This window comes from Panthera tigris, chromosome B4 (assembly GCF_018350195.1).
Source record: "Panthera tigris isolate Pti1 chromosome B4, P.tigris_Pti1_mat1.1, whole genome shotgun sequence".
Taxonomy (NCBI): domain Eukaryota; kingdom Metazoa; phylum Chordata; class Mammalia; order Carnivora; family Felidae; genus Panthera; species Panthera tigris.
Window position 1 is genome coordinate 5,755,541 of NC_056666.1, and position 13,853 is coordinate 5,769,393.

The 13,853-nt window shown below is 46.9% G+C and overlaps 1 protein-coding gene across 3 annotated transcripts in view; it reads right to left on the bottom strand.

Moving 5' to 3' along the window:
* Positions 1–314: 314 nt before the first annotated feature.
* Positions 315–13,853, bottom strand: part of PRKCQ (protein kinase C theta) — a 192,271-nt gene continuing 178,732 nt past the window's right edge. The window contains exons 16-19 of one of the 3 annotated variants that reach the window (XM_042990980.1): positions 11,974–12,162; positions 7,500–7,592; positions 3,780–3,908; positions 315–1,036 (exon numbers count right to left, since the gene is read on the bottom strand). In XM_042990980.1, coding sequence (XP_042846914.1) covers positions 881–1,036; positions 3,780–3,908; positions 7,500–7,592; positions 11,974–12,162 — 567 coding nt within the window. In that variant the 3' untranslated portion in view covers positions 315–880. Of the gene's footprint in view, positions 1,037–3,779; positions 3,909–7,499; positions 7,593–11,294; positions 11,351–11,973; positions 12,163–13,853 lie in introns of those variants that run through there. The other 2 variants (XM_042990981.1, XM_042990982.1) reach the window with 2 other exon arrangements.

The window sequence follows — 13,853 nt, forward strand, 5'->3', positions numbered from 1 at the left end:
ATCAAGAGTGTGATAAGAGATTGGTTTTCTTTTCTCTTGGAAGCACTATGCCCTTCTTGTTACAGCGTGAAAAGGATTGTAGTGAGTGGCTTCCACGATATTGAAATCAGCTGAGAGTGGGTGGATGGGGTGGTTCCACTGGCAGGAGTAAATGAGTCTATCTTTGTTGGACTCTAAGTGTAATATCTATGTTGATAAGATAGCCAGAGTAGGTGTTTTATTAAACCACCTCAGCGACATGATCTCTTTTCACTTTCCGTTTTCCTCTTTCCCGAGAATTCCATGGCTAATCAGAATGAATGGATTTGTAAATCTGAAGTTACAAGCTATGTTTATTGTGAAGAATTCCCATAAAAACCTACCCAGGGCTTCCCCCATCACCATTTACACTTCCCCAGACGTGAACAGAATAAAACGGGTCACTGGCTACTTGTCTGTGGCTGAATGAAGCCCGCTTTCCCACCAGGCGACGCGCTGTTTCGGTCTCCAGAAGCCCGTGCTCACTGTGCCCCCTTCCGTCATCAAGTATTTCACCGATCAGCCGTGGGTGCCCACGCGAAGAGCCACAGTTTAGGGCAGTGTTAAGTTTTCAGATCTTTCACAGTGCGGAGGAGAACCCTCGTTCCAGTAAATAACTATGGTTAGTGATGACCTAACATCAGGGGTGGCCGCAGGAGAGGACGGGAGAGACACCGAAGGGCGTTGTAATGAGTGGAGCTGGGTTCTGCTGCAGATACAGAGTCAGTGGGGAGCTCGAAGGTCTCAGCCGGTGTTATTGAGTGTTTCTTTTCTTTTCCAAGGTGAAAAGGAATCCAAGGAGTGTCACTTGAACCAGTTCGCAGAGAGAAGGCAAAGTCCCTCGTGTGTCAGGGGAAGTGGTTCAGGATATCAACCTCTCCATCCCTGGGTTGATGAAGGAAAAGTTTCTGAACATATTCTGGTCCATACTGTTGATGAGGGTTCTGTCAGCAAATGATAGCCGGGGCTTCTCATTTAAGAACTCTTTGTCGAAATTGCTGCAGTCGTACGGTGATTTCTTGATCAGAGTTCGAGGGAGGGAGGAACAAAAGGAAGAAAATCAGCCACTGCGTTAATTATCTTTCTCTTTGTTATCTAGGCTGTCATGCGTACATGACACTGCATGCTATCCGCATTGCAGATGAACTGAAGTAACATTTATAGATGGTCATAGGTGGATTCATGGAACATTCCTAAGATCCCGAGGCATTAGCTTGTCAATAGTACACTTAGATTCATGTAAAGGAATTTCATTATATACATCCAAGTAGGGTCTCGATTCTGGTTAATAGTTTACCTGAACCAGGATTGGCCACTTCTGAAAAAGAGGCGGGGCCAGATGTGACCTGTATCCTTTTAGTCTTTAGGGGGTAGCTGAGGGGGAAGAGGGGAGGGCTGGAGGATGGGAGTGGAGGGAAGGAGTTTTACAGATTATATATTCCTGTTCTTACATCAATATCCTTCACTACTGCTGGCTTCTCCACCCATGTTCATTTTATCATTAACCATCTTGGACCGTCTTCCATAGATCGATGGGGACAAACTCCCCTCGAGCCACCTAGCTCACCGGTGCCCGTGAGAAAAAAAAAAAAAAAAAAGAAGGTAAAAACAAACACCTATTTATGAACACTGCTTAGTATGGTGTATAGTTCAGTTTTTTTTTTTTAATGATCAAAAGTCACCCTTATATATATGAGCATAACTAAAAGTCAGAGACTCTCCCTCCCCTCAAGGGGGCCCCGGGCTGGTGAAGCCAATGGCCTGTGGCCTCTGCCTACAGACAGCTGCTTGGACAACAGGTCAGGGAAATTCCTTCCTACTGGCAGAACTGGGAATTGTCCTGTAGGGAAAGTGTAGATCAAAAGTCTGATTGTTAGATGGACACTATCAAGTCAATTGTAATGTACTGTGAAACTTGAGGCATGAGTTACATTGTTCTGATGAGTGAAACTAGGTAAAAAAAAAATCATTTTAGCACAAATTATTAACCCACGTATTAGGGATGGTGCTGGTCCAAACAGTAAGTGCTAGAGACCAGCCTGCGGAACCCTTAGCGCGTCCCCAGAGCTTGGGACAATGGTGTGTCCTAGGAACACACTCACTTCGTCTTCCCCGCTCCTGATGAATAGCAGTAGCTGTTTTCTAGAGCGAGGCACTCTGCTTCGGGATCCACGAGCCTGTGCCATTTCCACGCAAGAGACGGAGGAGATCGTTTATATCCATACTGACCAGGGACGGGTAGAGCTGGCATATCTATCATTTGTCTTACCCTTTAAAACAACTATTTATTGAGGGGCGCCTGGGTGGCTGAGGTGGTCACACATCCCACTTTGGCTCAGGTCATGATCTCACGGTGCGTGGGTGTGGGCCCCGTGTCGGAATCTGTGCTGACAGCTCGGAGCCTGGAGCCTGCTTCCCATTCTGGGTCTCCCTCTCTCTGTCCCTCCCCCACTTCCTCTCACAAGCAAATAAAAACATTTAAAAATTAAAACAAAACAAAACACTCATGTCTTGGCAAAATGTCACCACTGGTAAAAGCCAGGCAAAGTGCTGGGGCGCCTGAGTGGCTCAGTCGGTTGAGATCCAACTTCGGCTCAGGTCATGATCTCACGGTTCGTGGGTTCAAGCCCCGCGTCGGGGCTCTGTGCTGACAGCTCGGAGCCTGGAGCCTGCTTCGGATTCTGTGCCTCCCTCCCTGTCTGCCCCTCCCCTGCTCACGCACTCTCTCTCTCTCTCAAAAACAAACAAACATTAAAAAAATTAAAAAAAACCCAAAAACTATTTATTGTAAAAACTGTAGTAAAATATACCTAACCTAAAAGTGACCATCTGAATGATTTTTAGGAGTACGGTTCAGTGGCTGTGTGCAGTCACACTTACCAACATCTGTCTGCAGAGCTTTTTCATTTTAACTGCACTTTACTTTTTTGTAAGTTTACTTATTTTTAGAGCGTGTGCGTGCATGTGAGTGGGGGAGGGGCAGAGAGGGAGAGAGAGAATCCCAAGCAGGGTCCGAGCTGTCAGTGCAGAGCCTGACCTGGGGCTTCACACGGGGCTCGATCTCATGAACCGTGAAATCATGACCTGAACCGTAATCGAGAGTCGGACGCTTAACCCACTGAGACCCGGGGGCATCCCTTCTTTACTTTGTCTTCGCTTTATGGTGGTTCTGCACACGGACAGGTCATTGTGCCTTTTCTCATGGAGGTTAGTGACTTTCACTAGTGAGCATACACCTGGGAATTTAGAGACTTGTCTCTTCCTCAGCCCCAATGTACTTTTTCCTTAAACCAAGTAACACTGAACGATTGCCGTTAGGGAATATAGTTAACGTGAACCAGTTGCAAACGTCAGGCAAACTTTAATAGCCACGGAAAAGAGGGTTGCAAGATCCCCCGCATACACGTTTGGGTCACAGAATCTGTGACCGTGGGGCACGGATGCATCCTGTGCAAAAGCGCCGTATCTCATCAGAGAGCCACCTGGCACATGCAGGTTACGTCTGAGGCATGCGCCCAGCAATTCATTTTTCATGCAGGTACATTTTCATCGCACAGGTTAGATATTGCAAAACAAGAGTAACATCCCCCCTGCACCCCATCCCCCCCACTCCCAGCCAGGTAACCTGAATTACGGTTAAGGAAGCACTTTCCTCCAAGAACTGCACCCCGGAGGGAAGGTAGGGGCTCAAGCAGGGGTGAGGGGCAGGCAGGCAGCCCGGGAGCCAAGCTGGAACCAAATGGTCCTGGGAGGGTCCTTACCACTTTAGGCCGGAACGGTGGGTCAATCTCCTTCCTTTCAAGCTCTTCCCAGTTGATCTCCCGGAACAAAGGATGCTGGCGGATGTCTCCCCTCACTCCTAGTCTCTTTTCAGGTTCCCTCACGAAGAGCTGAGAAGCGGCAGAAAGAAAACAGTTACTTCCCAGGGGACCAGCCGGTTAGCCTCAGACGAGGCTGCATTTCATAGTGTGTGAGGCTCAAGTCATGGGGATTTGACTCCACGAGGTAAAGACTGCTTTTTGAGGCTTTTCTAACCCGATTTTTCCACTCTCGAGTATCAACTGTTGTCTCCAAACTGGTGACAGCACTCTCCCTCAAATGAGCCTTCTGAATATTCCAGGGTCTGGGTTTTTGCTCCCTTGCTCCTGGCCCTAGAAATGCAGTCTCTTGAGTGATATAGACCGGTTTTGAAATCAGCTTTGCCTTGTATTGTTTACGGGACCTCTGGCAAGTTGCAGGAGTCTGAGTCTGTGTCCTCCCCTGTAAAGTGAATGAAGTATCCTTCCCGCAGGGCGGTTCTGTGCGTGAGATGAAATCACACACACACGCACACACACATGCATGCACACACACGCACACACATGTGCAGACGCACGTATGCAGTGATTCGTGGTCTGTAAAACCCAACAACAGAGAATAAGTGATCAATTTATTTGTTGCTGGGTTGACTGCCCATTAATTGACTTTGATTTCCTACAAAGCTGCCTTCAAAGGATAACAGTGTTGCTTTGATGATATCCTATAAACTAGTCCCTGACGGTCAGCTTTGGATAAGGCGTCTGAGTAGTGAGGATCATTTCTGCTTCCTGCAAACCCGCTGGTAAAGTAATACTTAATTCAAATCCTCTTTAATGACCTCTGGTCTGTTACAGATGTATTTTCTTCTTTGCACTGTTCCTTCTCCTGTTACTATGAGGTCACGCTGAACCTTGGCCAGGACAGGAAAGGAGCTTGGCAACTCTTCAAACTCCAACACAACGGGTCAAGGGCAGTACGGAATAGGAGAGTCCAAACACGAGACCTGGGGAGTCACGGGTCCCAAGTGCCTGAAATAGTTACCCCTTTTTATCCCGCAGCTCAATGTTTGTTTATAGAGTAACTTCTAGCTGTAGGGTGTTCATAAGGACACCGTGGGGTCTCTGAATCAGGGATATTCCACGAGGCTCTGGCAGGACCGGACCTCCAGTAACAACTAAATTACAGAGATCTCTTGCTTTTATCTCTTGTAAGAATAGCCAGTCTATGTGTTTCCAAACACTGCCTTACTTATGTTACCTTCCTACTTGAAAATCTTCAAAGGCTCTACCGAAAGGCCCCCAAAAAACCCAAAACCAAAAGAAGAAAAAAAACACAACGTGCGCGGTAGCAAAGTGGAGATTTTTTTCTTCTTTTTAAAAATCATGGTAATCTTTTTAAAAGTCCAGGTGGAATACCCATGTAACCAGCTAGTGCAGCCACACGGTCAGCTGTCCCACTTTACCATATGGTGGCGGCTGAGGTCTCTCGATGGAAACTTGATGTTCCAAAGCTCCGTTAGAAAACCACTAACATGAGGCTGTCACCCAAGAGACTTCCTACCCACGTGGCCTTGTGCAAGTTTTCCGAGTCTCCATTTCCTTCCCTGGAGAATGCAGGGTGAGGCAAGGTCATCTCTATGCCCTGGTGAGTCCTAACATCCTCTGAGCCTGGCTGGTCATCCCAGGCTTTCTGTGGCCTCTGCGGACACACATCCTTCTGTCCCCACTGTAACCCTCTCTTCTGTCCAGACATGTCTACTCACTGAATATGCCACCTGCCTTTCCCACCTCTGTCCTTCGCTATGGACATCTCCATCTCGTGAGGAGATACGTCTCCCCACATTTTGCCATTTCCTTCACCTCAGCTTTCAATCCCAGCCCATCACTCAGGGTTCAGCTTATGCCCCTTCTTCTTTGTGAAGCTTTCTTTGACTCCCTCAACTCCTGGTGAGCCCTCCCTGCCCTTCAACTCATACTCGTCATATGGTCGGTTCTGTGACTTATTCCAACCAGCGTTGAGAGTCAGGAGTAGTGCCAGATGCCTCCGCCGTATCGGCCTGACTTGAAGACAGATTCTAAAAGCAGAGATCACTGTCCCAATCGTCAGTTAAGGACACGGGGGCTCAGAGTAGCTAAATAACTTGCTCAAGATCACAGGTCTAGCCAGGGGTAGAGCCCAAATTATAAACAGCCTCTTTAGTCTCTCCTCTGGGCTCCGTAGGACATCTGAATATCTTCCCTCCATTAAAGAAGGTATCTATCTGGCTATCATTTTTAATAGTATTTTGTTAACGTTTTTATTTTTGAGGGAGAGAGAGAGACAGAGAGAGAGAGAAAGAGAGAGAGAGAGAGAGGCAGAGAGAGGGAGACACAGAATCCAAAGCAGGTTCCAGGCTCTGAGCTGTCAGCACAGAGCCCGACGCGGGGCTCCAACTCAGGAACGAATGAGATCATGACCTGAGCCAAAGTCAGATGCTCAACCGACTGAGCCACCCGGTTGCCCCAAGAGTATTTTTAAGAGTATTTTTTTTTAGTAGAGTGTAAGCTATGGAGGGCAAACACCACTTATGTTTCTCTTTCTTACAGAACCTAGCACAGTGCTGTGCACAAAGTAGATGCACGATAAATGTTTGTTAAATAAGTGAGCAAGTTGTCTTTCTACTTTATTACATGTAGACCATAGATCTTCAGTCCTCACCTTCTGCCAGAATCTTGTCTTCAGCATATATAACAGCACATAGAAAAGGCACCAAATTCACAGTAAAATTTTTCTTCTGTAGACTCGAACACCAATGTAGGCCAACAGATGGAAAAGCAGACTGATTCTTTAGAAGCAGAGGGAATAAGTGACTTCCCTAGAAACGATCATCACACCTTACCGGCCCCTACTTTTTAAGGACGTTTTCATGAAACAAGATGAGAGAGAAGGTGGGAGTGTTTCTAGCTCACGTAGGTATAATGAAAGGCTTTACTGAATACAGTGAGAAGTAATTGCCCTATGCCAAGTGCGGACCATGCTGTTTCCTGTTGGATTTTTCAAGGACCATGTGTCGTTTGTACCTAGAGCATCCTGACAGAGCCTGCTGAGACCGGCCCATGTACCTGTGAAATTTAAAAAAATATACTTTCAAAGATAAAATATGTAATGAGAATATAACATGACCTCATGTTCGAGACTCAGATTTCTTTCCCGTCCTGCACAAGAGTGAGTTACTGTCTTCTGTCCCCTGCATCAAAGCACGCCCCCGCCCCCCCTTCCAGGTCTGGTGACCTTGCGGGAGGCCGTCGGCTCTGTGCTGGAGAAGCTGCACCAAGGGACTCCGTGTTCATGAAGAAAGACTTGCTTTTGTTCATAGAAGCTGTCAGAGGGCGGTTTACATTAACAGGAAACAGCACACCTCGTACACGAATGGCCAGGATGTAGCTGTCGTTTGTTTGAATTTACTCGACTGTCTGGGCTGGGGAGCCGTGCTGGGCGGCTGAGGAGGGCCACCAGCGCTTAGCCCCCGTCCCTGGAGAGGGGTCTTCTCCCCTCTTCATTCCCTGCGCAGATACATCTTTCTACAGAAGGGAGAGGTGCTTCTGTTTGGGATCTTTCGTTTTCCGCCCGTTTCCAAACAAATGGACAGGACATCCCGGATGAATACATGAGGGAGAAAGGGGTGTTTCTTTTCAAGACTCAACTGAACAGCGGTGTCCCAGTTGCAATTCATGATGCAGCACGGCCTCTTCTGCGCAGTTGTTCAGTACACTACCTGCATCTATGTGCTGTGAAGACTAAAGGGAATAGAGAGTGATATTGATGCAGCTGTTGTAACAGATTCCTTTTTTTTTTTTTTAGAGGACTCATTACTTCTGGGTTTTACATTATAATTCTCTACAGGAAGTTTCTCAGAAATGATGCTACCTTTGATTTTTGCAGAAAACGGAACTCAAGGATGAGGGGGGCAGTGGGACCAAAGTTATAGAGTAAACCAGGAGGAGAGATGGAACTAGAAGCCGTGTTCTTGTCAGCAAATTGCACGAGGAAACTAATTTTTATCAGCCTTACTTCTAGAACATGGCAGAGGACTACCTTCCTTGTGGGGCAAGGAGATGGAATTTTTACCAACACCTATGGGAAAGGATAAGCCCGGTCTCCTCCACGTGGATCTAAGACCTCTTTTGCCAACGAGTCCCACTCTCTCCCACTTTTTATTCTTACTTGTCTTGGTTTCTGCTCTGTTCAGCCAGATTTATTTCCTATTCTTCTAGCAAATCTTTTTCCCGCTATTGAAAGTGCACATGATTTTGGTTTTGGTATTTGCTGGCATTAACCCTTAGATTTTATTTTGTTCTTAAACTTCTTATTTTGAAACAATCACAGCGTCTTAGTCTTCTTGGGCTGCTACGACAAAATGACACGGACTGAGTGGTGCCTTAAACAACAGACATTTATTTTTCACAGTTCTGGAGTCTGGAAGTCCAAGATCAAGGTGCCTGTGTGGGCACTTTCTGGCGAGGACCCTCTTTTTGGCGGGTAGGTGGCCGCCTTCTTGCTGTGTCCTCATATGGCCTTCCTCTGGTGCATGCACTTGGAGGGGGGGATAGCTCTCTCTTCCTCTTTTTATAAGGGCACTCGTCCACTGTGGTGACCCCACCCCGATTATGTCATCTCTGCCTCATTATGTCCCAAAGGCCTCATCATTTTGGGGGTTAGGGCTTCAACATAGGATTTGGGGCCGGCACATTCAGTCCATACATATCAATTCACAGGATGTTAAAAGCTAGTACAGGTGTCCTGTGTCCCTGTCACCTAGCTTCCCCTAATGCCTACGTCTTTTATAATTATAGAACGACACCAAAAGCAGGAGGCCAGCATTGATACAATGTGTGTGTCTGGTTCTCTGTCATTTTATCCCATGCATAGATTTGGGTAACCGCCGTGCACACAAGGTACGGACCCGTCCTGTCAACAGAAAGCTGTCCCTTGGGGTCCCCCTCTACAGTCACTGTCCTGCCTCCACTCTCCCCAGCCCCCACTGCCACTAATCTGATTTCCATCTCCACGCTGCCCTTTGGAGAAGGTTACACAAGTGGACTCACAGTATGTGACCCTTGGAGACTGGCCTTTTTTCACTCCGCACAACACCCTTGCGATCCACCCAGGTTGTTTTGTAGATCGATAACCGTTCCTTCCTTTTTCTTGCTGAGTAATATTCCTTGTATGTGTCTTGTCATCTTTCCTCTCTACCTGGAACTGATCCTTCTTCCCACGCCGTCTCTCTCTCCTGTGAAAAACCGTCACTTCCAGCACTTACTTCTGATGAACTCCACCTGGCCCCGTGACTCCTTCACCCTCCCTCCTGGCCGTGAGCCCCCCCCCACATCCCGAGGCGGCACTGGGTTTGGAAGCATAGCTGTTGAGCTTTCGCGGAACATCAAGGGGTAAAGGTGGATCGCCTCCAGGCAGCCCCCGAGCTGTTTCCTTATTCCCTTCTGGGGGGTTTCGTTGGCCCAGGCCTTTTCAGTGCACCCCCACACTACGAGACTGAAGCGTGTCCCCTCAAAAGTCACACATCGAAGCCCTGCCCCCCATGCGAGTGAACTTGCAGGAAACAAGTAATTACGGTTAAATGAGGTCATGTGGGTGGGAGCCCGATCCAATAGGATTAGAGTCCTTATAAGAGGAAACAGCAGAGAGCTCTTCGCCCGTGTGTGAGTGAAGATGCAGCAAGGAGGCACCTGTCTGCAAGGCAGGAAGAAAGCCTTCGCCAGAAACCGACCTTGCTGGACCTTGCCTTTGGACTCCCAGCCTCCGGAACTGTAAGTAAATTTGTTGGGTGAGCCCCTCAGTCTGTGATATTTTGTTACAGCAGCTGGAGCCAACTAATCATACCTCACCTTGAGCCCACGTGTCCAGTCCGTGTACAACCCAAGCAGCAACTGTAACAATGTCTCAACTTGCCTTTGCGTAAAGCAACGCTGCTTCCATCCCAATCCTGATAATTTTTACTGTTGTCATCTTCTTAACTGGTTAATTTTGAAATCAGCTTTCATTTTATAGGTGTGTTGTTCAGTCATTGGAAGTGTGTTTAATGGGTCATTCCGAGAGTTTTCTAGGTTTGTGCTTTCTTTGGATAACAGAAACAGAAAGCTGAGTTGAAGTGGCTCAGACTTGCAATGCAGTTGCCTCAGCATCTCAGACTCTGGACAAGTTGCCGGTCGTATTAGAGCAGGAGAAGTGGGTGCCCTTTAAATCCAGGTAGTTCATGAGAAAAAAGTAGACTTGTGAAACAAGATGGGCCTGGTAATTGTTTTTAGATTTAAAATCCACCGGGGCGCCTGGGTGGCTCAGTCAGTTAAGCATCCAACTTCGGCTTGGGTCATGATCTCACTGTTTGTGGGTTCAAGCCCCGCGTCGGGCTCTGTGCTGACAGCTCAGAGCCTGGAGCCTGCTTCGGATTCTGGGTCTCCCTCTGTCTCTGCCCCTCCCCTGCTCATTCTCTCTCTCTCTCTCTCTCTCTCTCTCTCTCTCTCTCTCTCTCTCTCTCTCTCTCAAAAATAAATAAATGTTAAAAAAAACGCTTAAAATCCACCGAGAGCTTCTAATGTTGAAAGGTCTTACTCTTTGCTCCCCCTTGTCAATATAAAGACAGCAAGACTGAAAATTATTTTCCTAAATGATTTTTAAAGCCAGCTGAGATAGGAGATGCCCAAATTCAACACACCTGTGTTCTTGGTTCACTTCTTTTAGATTTGTTCGCTTCCTGATCACCTCGGTGTATCTCCTTGATCCAAAAAGTTGCTGGGACAGCTCACTGAGTGCTGGTCGTTGTCATTATATGTAAGAGCACGTTGCACTACCGTGACTTATTTTTTGTACTCACACTGTGGGTGTTAATTTGCATCCACAACAGAAGGAAACCAGGACTCTGCCTATAACCCCAATCTTTAATGATGGCTCTCAGGTGCTGCTTAGGTCTCTTCATTGGCTTTCCCTGGGAGCTCCTGGTTCATGGCAAGTGATTCTTAGAGCCCGGTTTCCATCTGTAACACACTCAGTTCTCCCCTGAGCCTGGACCGTCGTGGACCGGGGTGTGAGTCTTGCTTTGATGGCGAATTCTGCAGGGATGGTGACAGTCTGAATTCTGAGTTACAGGGTGAAAGATGCATCAGTGTTTCCAGTGGACATGGGAAGGGGATGTGATCTGCAGCATTTTAAATACTGCTGAAGGGGCCCTCTCAGGCAGTGAGCAGTGAGGGTCTCTGTGAGATGGAATGCTGTGAAATGGAGTCTGGTATAGAATCTAGGCCAGGGAACGGACTAAACAAACGGCCTGTGTGTCAAGGGCTTTGGCCAAAAACATCCCCGGTGACCAGTTCTTACTTCCAAAAGACCTACTAGGATGTCTCACAGAAGTTCTGGCTTTCACAAACCACCAGACTCCAAGCATGAAGCCACCCAGCCATTAAAGAACAACGGTTTCTCCTTCTTACTCCTCTGTCCTCTCCCTGCTTTTAACCTGGTCTGGTCTGCAGCAGAGACCCAAGAGCTGGAGAGGAAGAGAACAGGACACAGTTGGCCACAACATGACCACATTCCCTTCTCCCAAAGTGAGTGGCCACCAGCCCTGAATCTGACCGGAGAAGAGGGATTAAAAGTCTTGGCTTTAGAGATCTGGTTGACTTGCCGACTTCTTTCACGGGCTGAACAGTTTTACCTTCTCAACTGAGACCGTGTTTTATGGCCTAGGGGTGATGTGAGGTTTGTGTTTGGCTGAAGAGTTGTGCATTCTGTCCAGGTGGGAAGGGGAAGATGAACTGGCCTGAGTAGGCTTAATGGGCATGATGGGAAACCAAAGGCTGAGTTTTAAGCTACAAACTGGGCTTGTCAGTGGGCCAATTTCCTCTCAAGGTAAGGGTTTCAAGAGTCATGGAACTGGTCCCTGGGCATTTCTTATGTAAACCAGGCACATGAACGTTTATCTTCTCATTTTGGTATCTAACGTCCATCCTACTGGTGCCTCAGTTGAAATACATGGTGAGAATCCCATTTAAATCCAGTTCAAGATGACTATTGTTTACCACGTATAAATCAGAACCTAGAAATGAATGGGAGAACCGATCAGAATACCCAATGCTAATTCTACAGAGTCTCCTTGGCTTCACTTCTTACCTTCACCAAAAGATCCTTCGCCTCTTTCTCAAGCCATCGGGGGTAAAAGGGATTGTCCATGCGGATGGAGTGGAAAAGCTCCTCTTCATCTTGCCCGTGGAAAGGTGACTGCCCAATCAGCATCTCATAGAGGAGAACACCGAAGGACCACCAGTCAACAGAATGGTTGTATTTCTGGCCCAGCAAGATCTGTGTGACCAAGAGGCAGAGGCATAATTAACGAACACGAGGTGGCTGAGCGAAAACCCTGCTTGAACTTTTCAAGGCCACTTAGTAAATAGTCGATGGCGGTGACAGTATGTGGTTTTAACACCGATCACACTGAAAACTGTAGCTTTTGAGATGCTGACGGCAGAAATGAGTGAACAGTGCCCAAACTGAGCAAACAGTTTTTGGGTTTAATGTCTCCTTCCCCTGTGGCCTTAAGAGCAACCACTGGCCTGTGCCGTTAGCCTTCATTTTCCCACCTGTGATGTGAGGACTTGGGTAGTCGATTCAGACCTAAGAAAGCTGGTGTGTGTGTGTGTGTGTGTGTGTGTGTGTGTGTGTGTGTGTGTGTGTGTATGCTGTTCTGTGACTAAGCCAAACCCATGTGTTTTACTGAAGTCTGTCCTGAGACTTTGCATAAACTTTCAGTAGGTAATCACACCTCCAAAGAGGTCATCTCCCTAAATCCATCCCGTAAAGCCTCTCTGGCCACAGTTGTACAACTAAGGTGTCCCATCTGTGGTCGCCATTACAGAGTCAGAATTAGTGAGTGTGCTGAGAGAGACCAGGATAGCAGACTTCAGTTCCAGAAATTCTCTCTCTCAGAGTGATGTGCAGCTTAACAGCAGTGCTTTGAGTAGAACTGGTCTGGTCTGTCCTTTAGGGAAGTGGATTTAAAGTCTGGGATCTCACCTAACTTTTATTTTTCTAAAATGTTTAACATTTTAAAAAGATTTCTACCCTTTCATCCATCTACTCTCCTGGCAGAAAAGACTGTATTCTGGGCTTTCAGTGGCTTCCTTGTTGAATGTTGAAAGGTAGAGAGTGTACCTGTGACTCTTGTCATCCTAGCAAACCAAGCTGTGACATTTTCCAATGCCATGCGTGAGGTCCATCAGTGGCTGAATGGATAAGCGATGTGGTCTATACATACAGCGGAATATTATTCAGCCTTAAAACAGAATGAAATCCTGACACGTGATCCAACCTAGATAAACCTTGAGGACATTGTGCCAAATGAAAGAAGCCAGACTTGAAAAGACAAATACTGTATGAATTCACTTGTATGAGGTCCCTAGAGGTGTCTGATTTATAAGGACAGAAAGTGGGACAGTGGTTGCTGAGGGTTTGGGGAAAATGGGTGGTTGTTGAATGGCTATAGAGTTTCAGTTGTGCCTGATTAAAAAAAAAAATTCCAGAGATTCGTTGCACAACAATGCGAATATACTTAACACGACTGAATAACACTCTTAGAATGGTTAGATAGTATATTTCATGGTATGTATATTTTACAATGAAAACCAGTACCTAGTAGGAACACAATAACAATTTGTTAAATGGCGAAGACAAGAAAACCCTTGTGTCTCATGCCTGCTGCTCCCAGGATGGGGGTGGGGACAAGATGCTTTATTACCAAAATGGAGAAGTGAGGATAGTATTGAAGCGCTAAATTAAAAAGCGAGGCTGGGACCCTCTGGGGATGGCCATCGTTTCCACGCTGGCTGCATTTTAAGACCTAGCTCAGTCCCCTGTGTGTGAGCACATACACATAAACACACAGGTCATTTTACTATTAGCGGTCTCCATTTGAAATGGAATGTCTTCTTACGTGGGCCTGTGGAATATATGGTACAGTTGCAGCAATGGCGGCCTTAGGAAAGAAAAACGATGTT